We start from the raw sequence: 23,611 nt of genomic DNA, 5'->3' as shown, positions 1-23,611 counted from the left end.
GAAGGGGTTTCACTATGTTAGCCAGGCTGGTCTCGAACTCCTGTCCTCGTGATCTGCCCACCTCAGTCTCCCAAAGTGCTGGGATTACACGTGTGAGCCACCACGCCCAGCCTGTAGATTGTATTTTCTAAGGCAGCTGCAACAAGACATTCTACACCACATTCTTCTTACAGTGTGATGTTGACACTCTTCCCTTGAATCTGTACAGGCCTGTGACTAGAATAGAACTGATGCTATCTATCTATGTGACTTCTGGAGCAAAGTCATAAAAGGCTACTACATGTAGGTGTGTTCTAGCTAACAGCCCCATCTGAGGTCCCAACCAATAGCCAGCACCAACTGCCAGATGTGTTGAGATGATTCTTGCCCCGTAATGAACTGCAAGAGCAAGGAAAAGATCAGAGTGAGAACCACCTACTAAGCCCACTCACCAGAACCATGGAGATGACAAAATAATTTTAAGTCTCTACATTTTGGAGGAGTCATTTGTGTCTCAGCAATAGATAACTAGAACAGCATTAAAGTGAAAAATAAAAAGTGTATTACAGCAGATCTGACATATTTCAAATTTTGTAAAAAGGGAGACAAGAATATATAGATTTGAGTATAGTAGTAACTTTGCAAGGATATATAACAAAGTAACATCATCTTTGGGAAAAAGAACTGAGTGGGCTAGACAGAAGATGAGGGGGAGATTTTTCACTGTAAATCTTATAAACCTCTTCAATTTTGACTCACATGAACAAATTAATGCATTTGATTAAAGTCAGTTAAAATACAGCGTGTGATACATGATGATGGCATAAAAATGAAAATGGTGGTGATAATTTAGGAATATGGACAATTTAAATAATTGTCTTATATTCTTTTGTTCTCAAAATACTTTCACATTATTTTCCTTAAGTGATACACAGCAAGAAGGCCCCTACCTGTCAAATACTACATATTATTTAACAGAACACTTGTCATGTGTACTCTAACTATGAGCCAAATTTTCTAGTCTGATAGGTTCTTGCAAGGAGAAATACACACATACACAGTACATTCCAGAACATGAATGGCATTTCAGAAAGATGTCTTTAATCCCAGCTGTCACCTAGTTGCAAAACTTCAAGCATATACTTAACCTTTATTGCTTCAGTTTCCTTGTCTATAAAATTAGTACCTCCCCATATAGCCATGGTAAGGTACAGATGAAACTTGTGAAAATCCTGTTTAACTTCTAGGAATGTATCGCATAACAAGTAATTACTGTAAGTGTCCTATCTTTAAATTATCCTTTATTTCCTAGAAGTCACATTTTTCTAAAATTTACAAATTACTTATGAATGCAATAGAGGAGAAAATTCTATTCATGTTATACCTCAAATAAAAATGATAGTAACTAGGTGGAATATATTCTGGCTCTAGTTTTATGCAAAGATAAAGAACAGTTTTTTGACTGAGAAAAGCTGAAGGTGTCTGATAATTATGCAGTGACTAGTCACGTATCAAGATTACCCACTTCTTCTTTGGGGCCCAAAGAATATCCAACAACTACTACTGCAAACACTTAAGGCTTAAAAAACCATGAATAACTAACCGGTTCTTCATCCTGCTTCTACCTTTCCTCAAACGGAGGATGAATGCTGTTTAGCAACACTTACTTCAGATATTCTGATTTGTAGAGCATTCTTATTTTCAAAGTCCAACATATGACTTCAGTAACACTTAACTTTCATTTTGAAGAATTTAGCAACTAGGTAACTAAAGTTTACATATACATCAAGGTAGCCAATGAATTAAAAGACAAAAAATGATGCCTGAAAAAGTGGCTTACGCCTGTATTCCCAGCACTTTGGGAGGCTAAGGCAGGTTGATTGCTTGAGCTCAGGAGTTCGCGACCAGCCTGGGAAACATGGAGAATAGCCATCTCTACCAAAAATACAAAATTAGCTGGGGGCAGGGGCACACATGCCTGTGGTCTCAGCTACTCAGGAGGCTGAGGTGGGAAGATGGCTGGAGCCCAGAAGTTGAGGCTGCAGTGAGCCATGATCATGCCACTGCACTCCAGTCTGGCACAGAGCGAGACCCCATCTCAAAAACAAACAAAAACCTTTAGAAGTACTCTTATTGCTTTTCTTACTCTCACACATCTTTATTCTCCTTCACAAAGAGGTTTGCTGAAAAGGCTTTTGATTTAACTCCAAATGATACTATCCTATCATAAATTTACTCAGCATACTTCATAAACAAGATTATGTATATGCAATGTCAGGTTATTATGGTATATGACCTAAAAAAGGGAGAAAGAAACAGTTTGCCAAAATTTCCCATGTTTCTATTAAGTAAGAATTCTTATTCTATTCTAAAAGCAAAATTTTAAAACACTTGCCATCCCACAGCCTCCACCAATTATTATTCAAAACCAAGTGTCTCTCATGTGCCTCTGAGTGTGTCTCCAAAAAGATCAATTATCTGGAAACCTTATATATTCAGAACACAGCCTAGCGCGGTGACTCATGCCTGTATCTCAGCACTTTGGGAGGCCAAGGCAGGAGATCACTTGAGGTCAGGAGTTTTAAGACCTGCTTGGGCAACACAGCAAGACCTCGCCTCTACAAAAATTTCAAAATTAGCCAGGCATGGTGGTGCACACCTGTAGTCCCAGCTACTTGGGAGGCTAAGGTGAGACGACTGCTTGAGGGGGCTGAGGCTGCAGTGAGCCATGATCGCATCATTGCACTTCACCCTGGGCAACAGAGCAAGACCCTGCCTCAAAAAAAAAAAAAAAAAAAAAAAAAAAAATCAGAACACAACCAGAAAGCTAGCAAAAGAAGAGTAAATGCAGCCAGAATAAATCTCACAAAGTCCATGCACTAAAGGTTATGCAAATTTACAGATTTCCTCGGAATGTAACTGAGACTACTTTCTATGTATATCTTCTTTCGGAGATTGATTTATATATACATATATATATATATAAATTAGTACATAACAGGAAGATCAGTTGGAGATTTAGGCTTAATTTTTAAAAAGTGGCATATAATATCACTTTTAAAAACCTTTAATATATAGCACCAGATTACAATGTTCACTCAATCTGTCTCTCAAACTATACCAAGAAGTCGTCCCTGATTTCTAGTTTTAGAATCATCAGAGATGATTTCTGGTTTTATTTTGATTTGCTTTAGACAACCTAATATTTCCCATATATAACAAATAAAAGCAGTAAATTAGTGAATCAGTAGCAGTTCACTAAGAGCTATTTGGCAAAATCATTCTACCAAACAGCTTGAATACTTCCAAAGCACCAGAGGACATCAACACATTAAGCACGGCAAGGCAAAAACTGATGCTCATAATGATTCCAAATCTTGAAATACATTTTAAGAAAACAAAAGTTAAATTGTATTGACTGTATTGTTTAATAAGAAGAGTACACAGTTTATAATAACATCTGCTCTACAAGAATCCTTTTTTCTTTTTTTGAGACAGAGTCTCGCTCTGTCACCCAGGTTGAAGTGCAGCGGTGCGATCTCAGCTCACTGCAACCTCCGCCTCCCAGGCTGAAGCAATTCTCATGTCTCAGTCTCCCCTACCTCAGCGCCCTGTCACCCAGGTTGAAGTGCAGTGGTGTGATCTCAGCTCACTGCAACCTCCGCTCCCAGGTTGAAGCAATTCTAACGCCTCAATAGCTGGGATTACAGGCACATGACACCACGCCCCACTAGTTTTCGTATTTTTAGTAGAGACAGTGTTTTGCCATGTTGGTCAGGCTGGTTTCGAACTCCTGACCTCAGATGATATGCCTGCCTCAGCCTTCCAAAGTGTTGGGATTACAGGCGTGAGCCACCACACCTGGCCTACAAGAATCCTTACCTAGTTCAATACTCTCGTGTTACAAATGTGTAAACAGAGTTCACATAAATGCTTATGAAAGCATGTGAGGATTAGAACCATGCATACTGACTCCCAGCTCACGGGAATGTTTAAGTAGCCACATATGATAATATTTTAACCTAAGAAATTGGGGAATAATTAAGACTACCGAAAGATTTTTTTAGGTTGTGATATAAATTTGAAATATCAAATCTCTACCAACTTCTCTGGGTAACAACCTCTCAAATTCTGAATACGTACTTTTTAGGAGAAAATATGATGCACAAAGATATTATTATTTTGCTTGAAACCAAATGATTAACTTCCACAAATTTTAACTATCAATGTATCAGAAAGTAGAATGAATACTTCAAACACACATTTTTTCTCACGAATCAAAAACCACAAGCTGGTGGTTTGGTCTCTAGGTCTTCTAACCTTTCTCAAAAGCACTTTTAACAATGTGCACATGCAAAAAGGTAAAAGCACATTAAATAAATGCACAGATTATAATTATACAAACAAGTCATTCTGAAGGCTAACAAGTGAAGGGCAATGGTAGAAAGCTTTCTACTACTGGAAAAACATGAGTTATTTGGATTTAAATTTTCTGGCTAGCTTTTCTGTTTAGGAAGTAACTTTATTCCCCCCAGCTTTATTAAGGTATTGTTGAAAAATAAAAATTGTTACGTATTTACAATATATACTTACGTATATTAATATGATGTTTTGATACATGTACACATTGTGAGGTGACTAAATCAAGGTAATTCAATATTGATCACCTCGCCTACTTACCTTTTTTTTTTTTTGAGACAGAGTCTCACTCTGTTGCTCAGGCTGGAGTGCAGTGGTGCTATCTCAGCTCACTGCAACCTCTGCGACAGAGTCTCACTCTGTTGCTCAGGCTGGAATGCAGTGGCGCTATCTGGGCTCATTGCAACCTCTGCCTCCTAGTTTCAAGCAATACTCATGCCTCAGCCTCCCGAGTAGCTGGAATTACAGGCGTGCGCGACCACGCCCAGCTAATGTTTGCTTTTTTTTTTTTAGTAGGGATGGGGTTTGGCCATGTTGGCCAGGCTGGTCTCAAGTGATCTGACCACTTTGGCCTCCCAAAGTGTTGGGATTACAGGCATGAGCCATGCGCCCGGCACTTACTATTTTTTAATGGTGAGGACATTTAAGAATTTAGCAGTTTTCAAGTACACATTATTAAGTAGTTACTGGAAAAAACTTTCTTTAATATATGCACACGTGTAGTACTTTAGCCCTGTAATTTCTCCCTCTGAGAAACTTTCACAAATAACACAGTTGGGCTGGGCACAGTGGCTTACACCTTTCATCCCAGCACCTTGGGAGGCTGAGGTGGGAGGACTGCTGTAGCCCAGGAGTTTGAGACCAGCTTAGGCACCAACAGTGAGATCTGTCCCTACAAAAAAATAAAAAATTAGCCAAGTGTGGGGTGCATGCCTATAGTCAGTCCCAGCTACCTGGGAGGACCACTTGAGGCCACGTCAAGGCTGCAGTGAGCTTTGACGCCACCACTGTACACCAGCCTGGGCAACAGAGCAGGCTGTTTAAAAAAAAAGGAAAAAAAACCACAAAATTTTTCAAATCTTCAAATTTTCTAAATCAAACGCTATGCACTAGGTGTAACAGCTACCATCTCAAGATAATACTATGTCTTGAGTATTAAGACATACTCATATTAAAACAACAAAAATATCAACAATGACAAAACGATTCAGCCAAAAGTTAACAGTGGTGATGGTAACTGTAATAGCTATAATTTAATAAACCTTTTACTGTGCCAGGCATTGTGGTAAAAACTTCAATCTGGATACAGTCTCTCTTAACCACAATAGTTTATTCTTTAGAATGACTTGGCCATAAATTGTTAGGTAAAATAGTATGTTAATAACTTTGAAATAAGCCTTGTTTTTCTTCATTTTAACAGTAACTTTTATTCCTGTTACAGGTTGTTTTAGAATAAAAACAACTAGTTGGCCATGCTAACCAATTTAGATGGATGTTAAGTATGTAAGTAGAAACAGCACTTCACTTGGAGTTAATAATTGCACTAAATTTCCTTTTTTTTGAGACGGAGTCTCGCCCTGTCGCCCAGGCTGGAGTGCAATGGCACGATCTTGGCTCACTGCAACCTCCGCTTCCTGGGTTCAAATGTTTCTCCTGCCTCAGCATCCTGAGTAGCTGGGGTTACAGGCACCCACCACCACGCCTAGCTAATTCTGGTATTTTTACCATGTTGGCCAGGCTGGTCTCGAACTCCTGACCTTGTGATCTGCCAGTGTGCTGGCACCCTCCCAAAGTGCTGGGATTACAGGCATGAGCCACTGTGCCCGGCCTACACTAAATTTCTTAATTAATTTTGTGTATTATCAGGCCTTGATCATTTGTGACAAGAAAGGAGAGCAGCAGTGGTACAGATGACTGAAAACTATGGGTACTCCCTAAGTAGAGAAAAAGCAGAATACTCTTGATTGGACAGAAGGATCATACTTTCCTAAAGATGTCTGGCAGGTGGCTAACAGGAAGGCATTCTCCTATAAAGAGATACAGATAACATGTAATGTGAGCAGTACATAATACATGTAATTCCCAAACTAGGTTAGTTGCATGAACAATTTTTTTTTTAAGACGGAGTCTCGCTGAGACACCCAGGCTGGAGTGCAATGGCATGATCTCGGCTCATTGCAACAACCTCCTCCGCCTCCTGGGTTCAAGCGAATCTCCTGCCTCAGCCTCCCAAGTAGCTGGGACTACAGGCGCACGCCACCATGCCTGGCTAATTTTTGTATTTTTAGCAGAGACAGGGTTTCATCACATTGGCAAGCTGGTCTCGAACTCCTGACCTCGTGATCCGCCCGCCTCAGCCTCCCAAAGTGTTGGGATTACAGGTGTGAGCTACCACGCCCAGTCAACGTTTTTAAAAATCTGACAAATACCACACCTCAAAAAAACCCCCCAATTATTCCATGTATGGGTGAATCAATGTTAGTACCAATGTAAAATCAACTGCTCAAACTTAGCATGCCATTAGAATCATCTGGAAATCTATATTAAAACCTAGATTGTTGGTCCCACCCAAATGTTTTGATTCAACACGGGATTCTGCATTTTAACAAGTTCCTAGTTAATGCAGCTGCTTCTGGAAGTGGGAATGCTCTTTGAGGACCACTGTTCTAAGCTAATGTACAAAAATCACAGAACCAGCAAGAGGAATGTTATCTTCATGTACAGTTCCATCATCTAAACTTTAGAGTTTATAACACATTTTTTGATTAGTGCATACAAAACTGTAACTGTGGTATGAAGCACTTTTCTCAGAAGATAAAAAAAGGATTGTCTGCTTGCTATTTCACTGCATATTCTAACCACTGAGGATTAATTTGTTTATACATATCACATAAATGTCTTCTTAAAAATAAGTATTTTTTGAGAGTATTTACTGAAGAGCTACCAAGCCTAGAGATGCAGTACCAAGTAAAGAAGGAAGACAACTCTCTGAGCCTACTGCTCCCTGCTAATCTCTGGGCTAACTTTAGACCAACAATAGAAACATAAATGTCATGCAAACTTTAAACCCATACAAACAAGCTAGAATTCTCTAAATTGCTATACCTACGGCACGCAATTTCATCAGAAGTGCTATAGGGGTAGGATGCATGAAGTATGGTGAGGCAACACGGATTCTTTTTTTTGTTTTGTTTTGTTTTTTTTTTGAGACAGGGTTCTCACTGTCACCCAGGCTGGAGTGTGGTGGTGCAGTCTCGGCTCACTGTAACCTCCGCCTCTTGAGTTCAAGCAATCCTCCCATTTCAGCCTTCTCAGTAGCTGGGACTACAGGTGTGTGCCACCATGCCCGGTTAATTTTCGTATTTTTTGTAAAGACGGGGTTTTGCTATGTTGGCCAGGCTGGTCTCAAACTCCTGGACTCAAGCGATCTGCCCACCTCAGCTTCCCAAAGTGCTGGGATTACAGATGCAAGCCACCGCGCACAGCACAACAGGAATTCGTAAATCAAGTTATTGTATTTAGGAAGAACCACACAAATTACAAAAGAAATCTTGATATTCTTAACGAATCCAGAATCCACAAATCAAGAGTGTAACATATGATATCCACCTTCGAACACAATCAAATAGAGATTAAAATTTTGAGTGCTTCAGAACAATAACTCATGTTAGGAGATATAAACAGTAAAGTGAAAAATTAAACAGTTGAGGCCAGGCGTGGAGGTTCACGCCTATAATTCCAGCACTTTGGAAGGCCAAGGCAGGTGGATCACTTAAGGTCAGGAGTCTGAGACCAGCCTGGCCAAGATGGCAAAACCCTGTCTCTACTAAAAATACAAAAGTTCACTGGGAGTGGTGGTGTGGGCCTGTAATCCCAGCTACTCAGGAGGCTGAGGCAGGAGAATTGCCTGAACCTGGGAAGTAGAGGTTGCAGTCAACCTAGATCACACCACTGCACTCCAACCTGGGCCACGTAGTGAAATTCCATCTCAAAAAAAATAAACCAACAGTTGAAATGCAAAAGAGTTGGTTGGCTTCATTTTTCAGGTAACTTCTACCACATGACAGTCAAAACAAAAATACGTATTACCTACAAGTTATGGCCCTTTCAGGTTGATCATGAAATAGCTCAAACCTTAAAATTCTTAAATGCTTTACATATACTCTAGTTCCTAAAGGTGAAGAGCTATGAGTACAGAGCATAAAAGAATAGTGTCCACAGCTATAATCATAATGGTACTGTCATACCTCCTGAATAGTATTCACATGGGGTCAGCACAGTGAAAAAGTATCCAATAAAGATTAACAGAAAGCTGGGCCAGGGGCAGTGGCTCATGCCTGTAATCCCAGCACTTGGAGAGCCCGAGGCAGGCAGATCACTTGAGGCCAGGAGTTCAAGACCAACCCAACCGACATGGTGAAACCCCATCTCTACTAAAAATACAAAAATTAGCCAGGAGTGGTGGCTTGCGCCTGTAGTCCCACCTACTTGGGGGGCTGAGGCATGAGAATTGCTTGATCCTGGGAAGCGGAGGTTGCAGTGAGCCAGGGCTACACCACTGCACTCCAGCCTGGGCGACAGAGACCTTGTCTCCAAAAAAAAAAAAAAAAAAAAAAAAGGATTAATAGAAATTTGGATGCAAATTCCTTTTTGTTTTTAAACAGGAAGCTCTACACATAGAAATGAAAATCTTTATGAAAAATTCATTAACGAAATCTAGACAATCTAACTGGTGTTACATGGAGATTATATAGAGATACACACATATCAGAGATATATTTATGATACACAGGATATGGGGTTACATTTTTCTTTTAAACATCCTTCTTGAGCTATCATTAGGAAAAAATAAACTTAGAAGTGCATTATCCAAAACAAGATAAAAATTCTAATCTTAAGCTCTTGCAAAGCTCCCCAGGAATTAAGTCCTATACTACAGTACTTCAGAGTTTTTATTGTTTTAATAAAATAATAAAGAGAGGGGAGAAGAGTAGCATATAGTAAGTCCCAAACCTATGTGGCCCAGGTATTTAACCCAGAATGCATATATACTTTGGGAAACGCTTCCATTAACAGTCAAATAAGTGGGTGGACATGATCTAGCAGTCTTTAAACTTTCCCTACTAGATGGGACAGTTAGCTTTGACCAAATCACTTCTGGAGGAAGCAAAACCTTCTTGAGAAGTAGTATTTCATTATTAAACTGGATATAATGTATTAACAATAACAACAACAACAACAACAACAAAATCACATGTGGATGTACTTTCAGGGAAAAAAAAAAATCACAAAGATGTCTAATATATTGTGTATTAACATTTTTTAAAATGCCAAGACTTCTGACTCAAAATAAAAGTTCCATGATGCTTTCTGATGCTCAGCCATTAGAAAAAACATAAAACATTCTAATATAACATTTTAACAAGATATACAAAGGCCAGGAGGTAGTAGACTTCTGTAACTTATCTTACTAGAATGGGTCTAAGATTATGAATAACATTCTCAAGTATATTTGCAGAAGAGCATTCACTAAATGCACAGTATAAAGTTTTGCTTCTGAAAGACAGATTCCAAGAAGTTGCCACATGCCAGTTGGTATCTACCTGTCTTATTTCCAAAGTTTGACTTTAATTTTACAGGATGGGGTTAAAATATATACACGAATACTTTAGAAAACAGCATTGCTTAATTATATATCACTTGCAAAATATTGTGAATCTCAAACCGTGTGGCTCTTGCCACACATCATCTAATTGAAAAGCATCATTTCACAGATGAAACACAAGCCCAAAAGAGGCTATCTTGTCCCACTGCTATGTAATTATAGGTTTCTTTGATTAAAGTCAATTTTTCTTAAGAGATGGGTTCTCATTATGTTGCCCAGGCTAGACTTGAACTCCCAGGCTAAAATAATCCTGCCTCAGCCTCCAAATACCTGGGACTGCAGGAATGCACCACCATGCCCAGCTAAAATTCAATTTTCCCATTTCACGTCCTCTCTTGACGATACTGTACTGTTTGTTGTCTCCTTTTCACCCTGCATCTTACCTTCCCCTCGTCTCTGTCCCACCATAACCACCCTTGTCAGTGCCTACTCTTTCCCTTCTTCTTTCATCTTTTTCTTCAGGTTCCATTTTCCTGTTATGTCCCTTTCCATTAATCACTTTTTCTCTTCCCTCAGCTTAGGAGCATTCTTACATGTGCATCTCAGCAGGGAGCACCTGTAATCACAGCTACCTGGGAGGTTGAGGCTGGAGGCTCACTTGAGGCCAGGAGTTCAAGACCAACCTGGAAACACAGCGAGACTCGACTCTTAAAAAAAAAAAAAAAAAAAAAACTTGCCTGGCATGGTGGCATGCACCCTTAGGTCCAACTACTTGGTGGGAGGCTAAGGCAAGAAGATCATTTGAGCCTAGAGTTTCAGGCTGCAGTCTGCAGTGAGCTATGATCCGGACACTGCACTCCAGCCTAGGCGACAGCAAGATCCCATCTCTTAAATACCAAAAAAAAGTACATCTAGCAGTATTTAATTACATTTAATTTTACAAATAAGTATAATTATTTACAAATACTTCAGTTATATAGATTAGAATTTAAGATTACCTTTTTTACTATTCATTTTAAACCAATATAATTGAGCACAAACATGTACTGTATTAATTTGAAGAAGCTTCTAGTTGTTAGCTAGAAACAGGTATCAGGTCAAATGTTATTACTTGAGACACTGATTCTACTCATGTTTTTTATCTGTATTTTAGCTACAATATAACCACAAGGGATTAACCAAACAATCAAATATAAAAACACATCATTTTAACAAAGATAAAGGCAAGTTTTAAAGCTAAGGTAAGCTGAACAGCTCTTCTTCACTCTATGACTTATTTAGCTATTCATAATCACACAATTGGAACATCAAAATATTTTCTGTCAATGTATGATTTGATTAAATGAAGCAGGGAAAAAAGAAAATCTCACCCCCAATGGTACTCTCTTGAAATTCATGAAATTGGCCTTTCACAAAACGAAGCACTAGGCTTGATTTGCCAACAGCGGACTCTCCCAGAAGTACTAGTTTGAACTGGCATATTTTATTTCCAGTATTTGGCCCGTTGGGTCTTGTTGCGCCTCGACTAGCCATGTCCAAATTTGAAATAAGTCCCTAATTTCAGACTCTTCAATGAACTTCCAGAATTCAAGGGGCCAATATTCTTCTTTCTGGAGGTAAAGAAACCTGTAAAGAAACAATTATGAATTAAATATACAAACCAGTAAAGCAAATTTACTATTAATCACTTTAAATTTTGCCTATAGCATGATTATCTTAAACTCTACTAGACCTTCAATGCCCTTTAGATTATGTCACTATCTTTTAAAGGAAATTCAAAGGTATAGGATGTGAGTCCAAAATTACTTTTTTTTTTTAAAGGCTAACCTCAAAGCTTCAACTTTGTGCCAGGCAGTGCTTTAAGTACTTAACTTCTCAACAATCCTATAAAATGAGATATTATTACAATCCTTATAAATGAGGAAACAAGCACACAGATATTAAGAAGCTTAATTGAGGTCACACAGTTATTGTCACAGAAGTGACAGAGCCAAGTTTCAAACCCAGGCAACCTGAGAGATGACTCGAGTTCAAGTTCTGTAGCCAGGCTACTTGGATTAACATTGTTTTAAGAAAAATTATGTTATTAATAAATGGGAAACTTTTAGAACAGATCCTAAAATTTAGTATTATTTGAAGTTTTCTGTTAAACGATGCATTTTTCATTTAATTAATCGTAATTGTGGACAACAAATATTTTCAGTCTCCCAGGTTTGTGTGCCTAACGGCAGACTTAAAACTGTTTCCTCATCTGCTCAAGCATACCATACACAGAAATGCTAACAGTTGTTCTCCATGTGGTGATTATTACTGACTTATTTACTTACACTAATTGTAACTTTTTTGTAGTCTTTAGATGAACAATATACATGCCATTTTTTAAAAAAATTTTTTTGAGAAAGGGTTTTGCTCTCTCACCCAGGCTGGAGTGCAGTGGCGTGGCCACAGCTCACTGCAACCTAGACCTCCTGGGCTCAAGCAATCCTCCTGCCTCAACCTCCTGAGTAGCTGGGACTACAGGCGCTCAGAACCATGCCAGGCTAATTTTTTGGTAGAGACACTTAACTGCTATGTTGCCCAGGATGATCTTGACAACTCTCGGGCTCAAGCAATCCTCCTGCCTCAGCCTCGCAAAGTGCTGGGATTACAGGTGTGAGCCACCACGCCCAGCCTGCAGGCCATTATTTTTTATTTAAACAACACATTAAAAAAATCTAGCCTGAATGGCGACTTCTATGCTAATTTTTAATCTCTAAGGAATTAGTGAATATTTGAAGAACCTTTTTCAATCCACTCACAAACCAATCTTAACAGTTTCCTTCTATCTTTAATCAAAATCCGAATACATGCTAATATATTAAACCTGATGATTCCCTCTCTAAAAACCCTGCTATATTTCATTTAGCTATCTCATATAAGAAATACGTCTTTCACAGTGGACACAGTGGCTTATACCGGTAAATCCCAACACTTTGGGGGTGAGGCAGGAGGACTGCTTGAGACCAGCCTGGGCAACACAGTGAGACCCTGTCTCTATATTAAAAACAAAAGAAAGAAATATGCCTTTCCCATAAAATGAGCTTATAATACGCTCTTCATAATGAATTCCCTAACATGTCCACGAGATCTTAGTTCTTAAGGCAATGAAACTACCTCCTTGCCTTAACTAAACACCAGCTTTTTAGAGTCCTTATCTTTTACCATTACATACTGAAATATTTACAGATTAACTGACGTAATATCTGAGTTGCTTCCAAATAACAAGATATAAATAAAAATGCCCCCTCCCCCACAAGCATACCAGATTTGGGGGTGTAATCCTGGCTATACCAATTTCCGTCTGGGCAAACTCTTTAATTTCCAAGTTTCTATTCCCATAATATCTAACTTGCATAGCTGATGTGACAATTAAATAAAACAATACATGTAAACAATCTCTAATATACATAGTAAGGATTGAAATTGCCAATAATGTGCTCCTTTGATAAGAAAATGATAAAATATCAATAGAACATCATATATACTGAAAATGCACCAATACATCTTCAGATATTACACACACAGTATCAATTAAAACATTTTCCATTTGTCTTTTTAGCTAAGAAAACAAGAAATTACTTATCAAGGACAATATGCTCCAAATTTCCACGGCACTTCCAAAATTTCAGGGAAAACATCAGACTCCCATTAAAAAAAAAATCAAACACGATTCTGATTTCACTTTGACTTTTAAGGTGTAAAGCTACTTAATTGTGGCTACTTCCCCTAAGGATCTCAAACAGGAAATAACTAAAGTTAATGGTAAATATACACTTAGCATAACACTAAGGTTAAAAATTACGTGCATTCATTTGTATTCACTGCTTACTGAAACTTGTTTTGCAAAACAAGAATTTTGCATAATATACATTTGTAATCTTTTGAAAATAACTGTTATTCATTCTATAGTTAAAATCCTTCTAAGGGTTCTTTGATCAAAAAATTGACTGGGCACTTATTTTGTGCCAGGCACTGTTCCATGTACTTTGCTTACACAAATGCTGAGTTATCATTTCCATTTTACTTCAGGAATAAAGTTTATGAGCAGTCTTGAGTATTCCCAGAGGTGTACAAGTGTTTTTTTCTTATTATGTGAAAGGCAACTGATTGAACGCTTTGATTCCATTTAAGCAAGACAAAAACCAAGTATGTGAACTACGACGTTCAGAACTTAACAAGTTTGAAAGTCTCAGAGGTAAGCAGCTTCCAGGGAAGATAACGCCAGAGCAAGTTCCATGGTCTCTACCCAGTGAAGGAGTTCAGCGGTCCTGTTATCTTGAATTTATTTAACGCTGTAGTTCACTACCTTCCAAACAGAAAACAAGTCTCTAGACAGCCTATTTTGACGAGCCTCCCACCCACCAACACTACTCATCTTTGGAAGTTGAAGGTAGGCGGAGCTCCCCACATTGACACCTGCAGTAGGCCCAGGTTCCTGCTTGGAGAGCACCTGAGTAGCTAATAGCCAACTACAGATCGCCTGGATAAGCAGCACTCGCCAGGTCCCTTGGCCTTTCCAACCTCCTCCCCCGAACCTGCCTTGCTTTGACCGAGACCCCCAGGACTGCCAGGACAGGGACCAGGCGGAACCGCGGCCTCCAATACACTTTCCACGGCGCCATCTTGAGAAGGAAAAGGGTGACACCCGTCGCTCCCTCAGTCAGTCCCCAAATCCCGGTCTCCAGAGCCCCTTGAGGATGAGTCACCAGGGATGGCAGAACAAGACGCCGGGTTCGATAGTTCTCTGGTCCAGGGCACCGCTGCGCGTGAGGGAGAAAGGGTGGGGGGTCTCAGTACCGGCAGGGCCGCGGACAGGCTGGGGACCGCGGATAACCTGGGGTCCAGGCCCCCGCTGCGCAGGGGGAGGGGCGGTTCGGTTCGGTTACCTGAGACCGCAGCAAGCCGAGCTGCGGGGCCGAAGCTTCCTGGCAGCAAGGCCCAGGCGTGGCCCGTAGGATGAGAGTGTATCTATGGCGGTGGTGGTGGCGGCGGCGGCGTCGCCTGCTCTTCGCGCCGCTCCCCTCACACTGGACTGTGCGGGGCTCGTGCCGTGGTGCCGCCCCTGTCGGGCTCCGTCTCCGCCTCTCGCCGCTCCGCCTTCCTCTTTCCTTTCTCCTCCTCCGCCGCCGCCGCCGCCGCCGCCAGCGCTGGAGTTCCGACTAATTCTTTCTCCTCCTCCTCCCTCTGCCTCCTCCCCCAAGGCCAGCCGCCGGCTCCTTCACGAACCAAAACACAAACACTCAAGTCCCACCGCCGGAGCCACTTCCGCTGCCCGGTGCCGGCCCCGCCGCCACGTCGCTGCACGCAGCGAACTGCGCCACTTCGTCACTTCCCATCATCGCCAGTCCGCCCGCTCCTTCCGCTTCCCCGCCCCTGCCCGAATCCCTCCCCGCCCAGGTTTGTTCGCGGGGCGGGAGGAGGCAGGATATCACGTGACCCTGCGAGTGGCTCAGATCCGAACTGGCCGCCTTTCTCCCCTTCCCCCACCCCAGGTACGCGGGGCCACGCCCTCTCCAGCGCCATTGTTATTTCGGCTGGGGGTCTCTGGGCTCCCGGCGGCCGGGGTCGGGGGAAATTCCTTTACTATTCTTTGGGGGAAGATCAAAATAACTTGTGTTTTTTTGTTTGTTTTTGTGCCCAGCCCTTGTGGGAGCGGCGAGGTTCCCTCACCCCAATCCTGGCATCTCGGCTAAGGGGCTTTATTAGAGGGAACTTGTCTAGCACGAGAGAACCTCCTCCCACAAAATGGCCCTGGGGTTGGGTAGATCGGTAAAGGCTGCTAAATCGCATTTACCCCAAGGAGGAAGAAAGGACCCTCCCTATCCCAAAAGCCGCCTTTAGGCGCCTGACAATAATAAGTCGCTTCTGTTAAGAGTTTACGTGGTTTTGGTAGGGGGCGAGGAAGGCCAAATCCTAAAATAGTGTCTACCTTTTATTCAGAATTTCCCTTCGCTCTTTACTGTACTAAACGCTTTACAGGAATTATCCCATTGAATTCTTACACTCGAGTCTTTCATTCTGAAACTAACTTGTTAATCGTCTGTTCCCTACATTCGAATTTTAGCTCCCCTTGGTGGTCCTCACCGCTGTAAATCTATGTCTAGCCCAGTGCCTGGCAGCCAAGTCTTCAGTTCTAGTTGTAGATATTTTATAGGTAAAGAATTTGAGACACAAGAGATTGAGTAACTTGTCCGAGATCACGGCTGTGTGGTGCAGAAGCTGGATTCTGATCTGCGGCGGGTTGGCTCCAGAACGTGAGTTGTTGAACACAATTCAGATGAAAGACAACCCAAGACGTTCGTTACCCTCCAGGGGGGACCTACTGAAGATGTGCTGCTTTAGTTGAATCCCACACCACAGTCAGTCTCCGGCGAGGCTTCAGCCACCACCCCCTCCCCAGCCTCCGCCAAAAAAATTGTTTTGATAATTTGGTGGAAGAATATTAAATTGATTTTCCTTCAGAATAAAGGCTACTTTTCAGTTTGCAGTTTACAATGTATAGCTCTGTTGTAAGGGCGAGAATATTGTCTTTGAAGTGTACCGGGTTAAGGTATCTTATGGGCGTACAGTCGGCGGCATTGTGCAATTAAGATGATTTGAACTTTGAACAGCCCGTCTTTCAGATCAACTACCTAGTTGCCAGAAGAACGTAATGTGTCATACGTAAATGATACCTGTGGCATTTTATTCTCAAGGAGTTGTTCAATATGAACTATTAATCATGGTAATAGCTCTGGGACAATCCCAGGAGGAGTCAGGAAATAGAATATGTGACATCAGTTTTGTCATGTCAACAGTATGCCCAAAACCAAACCTATTCCACTCCAAACCTGCTTCTGCTTAGAGACTGGCATTAACATCCTCCCAGTCACCCAGACTTGGAACTGCAGAATCAGCTTCACCTCTTTCTTCTCCTCACATACCATTGTTCATTCTATCAACAAATTATCTAATCCCCAAATTTGAAGTCTAATCCCAACGCCTGGTCCATGGTAGTGTTTATATAAACTGAAATTAATGCATACTGCTGCTCTTTCTGTCCATTCTTTACACTTTAGCCACTCTACTAAAAAATGTTCAATGCTATGTCATTACTTGACAGTCTAAAGTTCTTTAACTCTAGTCCCAACCCAAGTTTCTTTCATTCTATTTCTGTAGAATTCCTCTCCCCATACTCTTTATTTGTTCCCTGATCACACGTATCTAGTCTGTGTTCCCTGAATATTGCCTGTGTGTTGCCATCTTGGTATCTGATCACTTTATTTTCTCCACCTGGAACACTATCATTGCCCATAACTGCTGGCTCCATCTTAGCCAGGACACCAGTTCTTTTGGACTGCATCTGCAGATACTTCTACTGGATTCAATTATTATTTTTTCTGTAATTTCACAATACTTTGCCTTACTCTGTATAATGGCTGTCTTAAAATCTGCCTTATTTTAATAGCTAATGAGCACCTGGACTTTTCTCCTTAGCCTTTCATTGAATTATAAGGTTTTTAAGGGCTGTGACCATCTATTCATCATTTCAGTTCTTCACAGAAGACCCTTGACTGCTATAATAGGGACCCCCAAAGTATTGGTGAACTTAATTACATTTAGAATCACTAACATTAAGAAGACCTCACAACGAAAACATTTGATGCTGAAATTTATAAATTGCAAAAAACTCCCTATTTCATCGTTCCAGTATGTTGCTTCTTCACTCGTTCCTGTTTAGTGATTTTGTCTTCACCTCCTTCATGAATACTTTTCACAATATTTTACAGTTTAGTCATAATGTTTGCCTGGAAGAGTGCTGCCCTGGTGGCTGGCATTTCTAAAGATCCGGTAGTAGTTTTAGAGAAATTGAAATGCCACAGTAAAGCTCTGTTGTTTTACTGCCACTTGCAATATGTCTATGTTTTCTTTTTCATAGCCCCAGATAATTGAGGAGGACTGATAATTGTATATATTTTAGTGTCAAATGTGGAGTCCTACCAGTTGATAGAACTTGTTAAGGAAGGTACAAAATGGATAAATAATCACGAAGACTTAAACACTGTCTTTGATGCTTATACTGCCCTCAAATCTCTAAATACTCAATAACAAATTCCCAGTGGCAGGTGTCTCTCTACCACTCACAGGATCCCATAACCTTTTCCTTCTCTTCCAGGAAATCTTTCCACCCTTCTGTAGCAAAAGAATGAATCTTTGCATAGATGATAATGAATGGTTACATTTACTTTTAATTGGAACTGTCTGGAGACAATTCAAAATTTTTCCTGGAGACAAACCAACGGTAACTCTAACATTGGTGTAGTAGCAAGTCAGTGAAAAAAAGGCTGTGAAAACTTAAGCTAGTCATGTTTCAAAAGCTTGTGTCTTTGGAGGGCATCATTCAGGCTTCAGCTCAAATGTCATCTACCTAAGGGACTTCTAAGCCGACTAATTCTAAAGTGCTTTGTTACATATCGAAGTAGTCTGTTGTCTTCATAACAGCACTGTTTGATATGATATTATGCATTGTCTTCATAACACTTGGCACCATTTGATATGATATTACACATTGTTCCACTTAATGGTTATCTATCCCTACTAGAATATAAGCTCCATGAGATAGGGGTTGGGTTATACAGTCAGTCCATCTGCTGGTGATTGGTTCTTGGACACTCCCTTATTCCCCCACCATGTGGGTACCAAAATTTGCAGATGCTCTAGTCTCATGTAAAATGGTGTAGTATTTGCATGTAGGCTATTCTGTATGCTTTAAATCATCTTCAGATTACTTACAATAAGTAATACAATGTAAATGATATGTAAATAGTTGTATTTTTTTAATTTGTATTATTTTGTGTTTTTTTCATTTTTTAACTCAAATACTTTCTATGGAATACAGAGGGCTAACTGTATTCCCAACACTGACACAAAATAGGGAGGGACTCAATACCTGTTTGTAGAATGAATGAATGAATTGAATGAGCCCTTACCTGGATTTACATACTGCAAAGTCATTTGAAGAATTTATGGGGATTTATTGAATGCTGTGGCCACTTTTGGGGTTCCTATGTCTTTCTTCACAATCCAATCCGGCCTACATGCAAACAACCCTGTTTAAGGGATTTGCAGTTGGTATTCATCTTGGCACCATCTACTCTTGTGTGGGTGTTTTCCAGCATGTAAAAATAGAGGTAATTCCCAATGATCAGGGAAATTGAATCACTCCAAGCTATGTCACCTTTACTGATACCGAACAATCGCTCAGTGATGCCACAAAGAATCAAGTTGCAATGAACCCCATGAACACAGTTTTTGATGCCAAATCTGATTGCTGATTGGACACAGACTTGATTATGCTGTTGTCCAGTCTGATATGAAGCATTGGCCCTTCATGGTAGTGAATAATGTTGGCAGGCCCAAGGTCCAAGTAGAATACAAGGGAGAGATAAAAAAAACTTCTGTCCAGAAAGGTGTCCTCTAGGGCCATGGACTGGTACTGGACTGTGGCCTGTTAGGAACTGGCTGCCCAGCAGGAGGTGAGTGGCAGCAAGTCAGTAAAGCTTCATCTGTATTTACAGCTGCTCCCCATCATTCACATTACCACCTGAGCTCCCCCTCCTGTCAGATCAGTGGCAGCATTAGATTCTCATAGGAGTGTGAACTCTATTGTGAATTACACACACAAGGGATCTAGCACTTCTTATGACAATCTAATGCCTGATGATCTGTCACTCTCTTCCATCACCTCCAGATGGGACCGTCTAGTGGCAGGAAAACAAGTTCAGGGCTCCTACTGATTGTACATTATGGTGAGTTATATAATTATTTCATTATATATTACAATGTAATAATAATATAAAGTGCACAATAAATGTGCTTGAATTGTCCTAAAACTATCTTCCCCCCATCCTACCCCCTGCAACTTGGTCTGTGGAAAAATTGTCTTCCATGAAACTGGTCCCTGGTGCCAAAAAGGTTGGGGACAGCTGCTCTGTTATTCTGACAAAGATGAAGGAAATGGCAGAAGCCTACCTTGGAAAGAGTGTTACCAATGCTGTGGTCACCATATCAGCTTGGTTTAATGATTCTCAGCATCAAAGCTACCAAAGATGCTGGAACTATTGCTTATGTCAATGTACTGAGAATTATCAATGAGCTAACTGCTGCTTCTATTGCTTATGCCTTAGGCAAAAGGTTGGAGCTCAGTGAAATGTGCTGATCTTTGACCTTAGAAGTGGTACTTTTAAATTTTTATTTATTTATTTTTTTGAGATGGATTCTCGCTCTGTCACCCAGGCTGGAGTGGTGCGATCTTGGCTCACTGCAATCTCTGCCTCCCAGGTTCAAGTGATTCTCCTGCCTCAACCTCCTGAGTAGTTGGGATTACAGGTGCCCACCACCACGCCTGGGTAATTTTTTTTTGTATTTTTAGTAGAGACGTGGTTTCACCATGTTGGCCAGGCTGGGCTCAAACACCTGACTTCAGGTGATCTGCCCCCCTTAGCCTCCCAAAGTGCTGGGATTACAGGTGTGAGCCACCATTCCTGGCCTTTTTTTTTTTTTTTTTGATGGAGTCTCACTCTTGTTGCCCATGCTGGAGTGCAGTGGCGCAATCTTGGCTCACTGCAACCTCTGCCTCCCGGGTTCAAGCGATTCTTGTGCCTCAGCCTCCCGAGTAGCTGGGATTACAGGCATGCACCACCATGCCCAGCTAATTTTCGTATTTTTAGTAGAGACGGGGTTTTGCCATGTTGGCCAGGCTGGTCTTGAACTCTTGACCTCAGGTGATCCACCTGCCTCAGCCTCCCAAAGTGCTAGGATTACAGGCGTGAGCCATTGCGCTTGACCTAGAAGTGGCACTTTTAATATGTCAGTCCTCACTGTTGAGGATGGAATCTTTGAGGTGAAATCTACAGCAGGAGACACCCACTTAGGTGGAAAAGACTGACAACCAAGTGGTACACCATTTTATTGCCGAGTTCAAGTACAAGCTTACAAAGGACATCAGTGAGAATAAGAGAGCTATCTGACATCCCCATACTGCTTGTGAACATGCTAAGTACACTCTTTCTTGAGCAGCCAGGCTAGTATTGAGATCCATTTTCTCTATGAATGAATTAATGTCTATACCTCTTACACATGCCCTATTTGAAGAACTGAATGCTGACCTGTTCTGTGACACCTGGACCCCGTAGAGAAAGCCCTTCAAGACACCAAACTAGACAAGTCACAGATTCATGATATTTTCCTGGATGGTGGTTCTACTTTTATCCCCAGGATTCAGAAGTTTCTCTAAGACTTTTTCAATGGAAAGGAACTGAATAAGAGCATCAGCCCTAATGAAGCTTTTGCTTATGGTGCAGCTGTCCAAGCAGCCATTCTGTCTGGCAACAAATCTGAAAATGCTCAAGATTTGTTGCTCTTGTATGTCATTCTTCCTTCCCATGGTATTGAAACCGATGGTGTAGTCATGACTGTTCTCATTAAGCATAATACTACCATTCCTTCCAAGCAGACAGACCTTCACTACCTACCCTGACAAGCAGCCTGATGTGCTTATTCAGGTTTATGAAGGTGAGCATGTCATGACCAAGGATAGCAACCTGCTTGGCAAGTTTCAACTCACAGGCATACCTTTGGCACTCCAAGGTGTTCCTCACATTGAAGTCACATTTGATATTGATGCCAATGGCATCTTCAGTGTCTCTGCTGTGCACAAGAGTACAGGAAAAAGAATAAGATTACTGTCACTAATGACAAGGGCCATTTTAGCAAGAAAGACATTAAATGTGTGGTCCAGGAGGCTGAGCAGTACAAAGCTGAAGACGAGAAGCAGAGACAGGTGTCATCCAAGAATTCCCTTGAATCCTATTAATTCAACATGGAAGCAACTGTTGAAGATGAGAAACTTCAAGGCAAGATTCACGATGAAGACAAACAGAAGATTCTTGTCAGGCGTAATGAAATTATTAACTGGATAGATAAGAATCAGGCTGTTGAGAAGGAAGAATTTGAACATCAGCAGAAAGAGCTGGAGAGAGTCTGCAATCCCATCATTACAAAGCTCTAGCAGAGTGCAGGAGGAATGCCTAGGGGATTCACTGTTGGTGGATCTCCTCCCTCTGGTGGTGCTTTCTCAGGGCCCAACACTGAATAAGCCAGCCCAAGTACAGATGTAGCATTGTTCCACACACTTAAAACACTGAAGGACCCAAATATGTAGCAAATTCTGTGGCAGTGTTTTTTCTTTTTTGATCAGTCAATGTAGTTTAATTTTTCCCAGTTAAAATTTGCCTAAAAAGGCCTGTAATCGCATAAAAAAAGAAGTACATAGAAAGTAAGCCTTTAAAGGAATTGGAGAGATCATTCCAAACTGGGGCAGGAAATTGAGTTGTCTTCATGAGGAAGATGGTGTTTGAGAGATGTCGGAAGATGGCTGAGTCAATAGGGGCAGTGGGCCTTAAACTCCTGTAGAGGAGATACAATCAAATCTATAACACAAAGTTGTTGGAGGGTGCCAGAGTGTCATCCATGCCAGTTCAATATCAATTGTTCAGTTTTACAGTGGTTTATCAAAGCCTTTTTTAGATCAGACCCTGTGCATTCTATTAGAAGACTTGCTCTTCAAGGAGCGTCTAGTTTAGTACACAGACATGGAAACCCACATAGGTCATAGTAGGATAAATACTGTGTTACAAATAAGTTTGAGGTGCTATGGGAGCATGAAAGAGGGAGACCCATGGGCCGGGCGCGGTGGCTCACGCCTGTAATCCCAGCACTCTGGGAGGCCGAGGCGGGCGGATCACGAGGTCAGGAGATCGAGACCATCCTGGCTAACACGGTGAAACCCCATCTCTACTAAAAATACAAAAAATTAGCCGGGCGTGGTGGCGGGCGCCTGTAGTCCCAGCTACTCTAGAGGCTGAGGCAGGAGAATGGCGTGAACCTGGGAGGCGGAGCTTGCAGTGAGCCAAGATCGCGCCACTGCACTCCAGCCTGGGCGACAGAGTGAGACTCCATCCCAAAAAAAAAAAAAAAAAGGAGGAGACCCAACCCAGTTTGAGTGGCAAGACATGCTACTGGGAAGAAGTAATCCCTGGGTTGAGTCTTGAAGAGCATTTACCAGGCAAGGAGGGCAGAGGATGAGTTGGAATAAAGCATTCCAAGCAAGGGGGACAACAGGGGCAAAAGCAGAAAGTCATAAAGTAGGCTGGGCATGTTGACTCATGCATGTAATCCTAGCACTTTGGGAGGCCAAGGCAGGTGGATCACCTGAGGTCAGGAGTTTGAGACCAGCCTGACCAACATGGTGAAACCCTGTCTCTACTGAAAGTACAAAAATTAGCTGGGTATGGTGGCGGGTGCCTGTAGTCTCAGCTACAAGGGAGGCTGAGGCAGGAGAATCGCTTGAGCCCTGGAGACAGAGGTTGCAGTGAGCCAAGATTGTGTCACTTCACTGCAGCCTGGGTGACAGAGTGAGACTCTATCTCAAAAACAAAACAAAAGCAAACCAGAAAGTCATAAAATAGCCCAGTGTGTGAGTGGAACTACACGCCCTGGGTTGAGCTGTAGTACAGGCTGCAGTAAGGT

General features: G+C 41.4%; 1 protein-coding gene and 1 pseudogene across 1 annotated transcript in view; one reads left to right on the top strand and one right to left on the bottom strand.

Moving 5' to 3' along the window:
• RAB5A (RAB5A, member RAS oncogene family) overlaps positions 1–15,488 on the bottom strand; it is a 44,744-nt gene extending 29,256 nt beyond the window's left edge. Inside the window, exons 1-2 of the mRNA XM_031009326.3 lie at positions 14,929–15,488; positions 11,374–11,629 (exon numbers count right to left, since the gene is read on the bottom strand). Coding sequence (XP_030865186.1) covers positions 11,374–11,536 — 163 coding nt within the window. The 5' untranslated portion in view covers positions 11,537–11,629; positions 14,929–15,488. The remainder of the gene's footprint in view (positions 1–11,373; positions 11,630–14,928) is intronic.
• Positions 15,489–19,296: 3,808 nt separating this feature from the next.
• On the top strand, positions 19,297–22,202 carry LOC101144535 (heat shock cognate 71 kDa protein-like; annotated as a pseudogene).
• The last annotated feature ends 1,409 nt before the right edge of the window (positions 22,203–23,611 follow it).

This window comes from Gorilla gorilla, chromosome 2 (genome assembly GCF_029281585.2).
Source record: "Gorilla gorilla gorilla isolate KB3781 chromosome 2, NHGRI_mGorGor1-v2.1_pri, whole genome shotgun sequence".
Lineage (NCBI taxonomy): Eukaryota > Metazoa > Chordata > Mammalia > Primates > Hominidae > Gorilla > Gorilla gorilla.
Note: the sequence above shows the minus strand (reverse complement) of the source record. Positions and strands in the feature narration are given on the sequence as shown.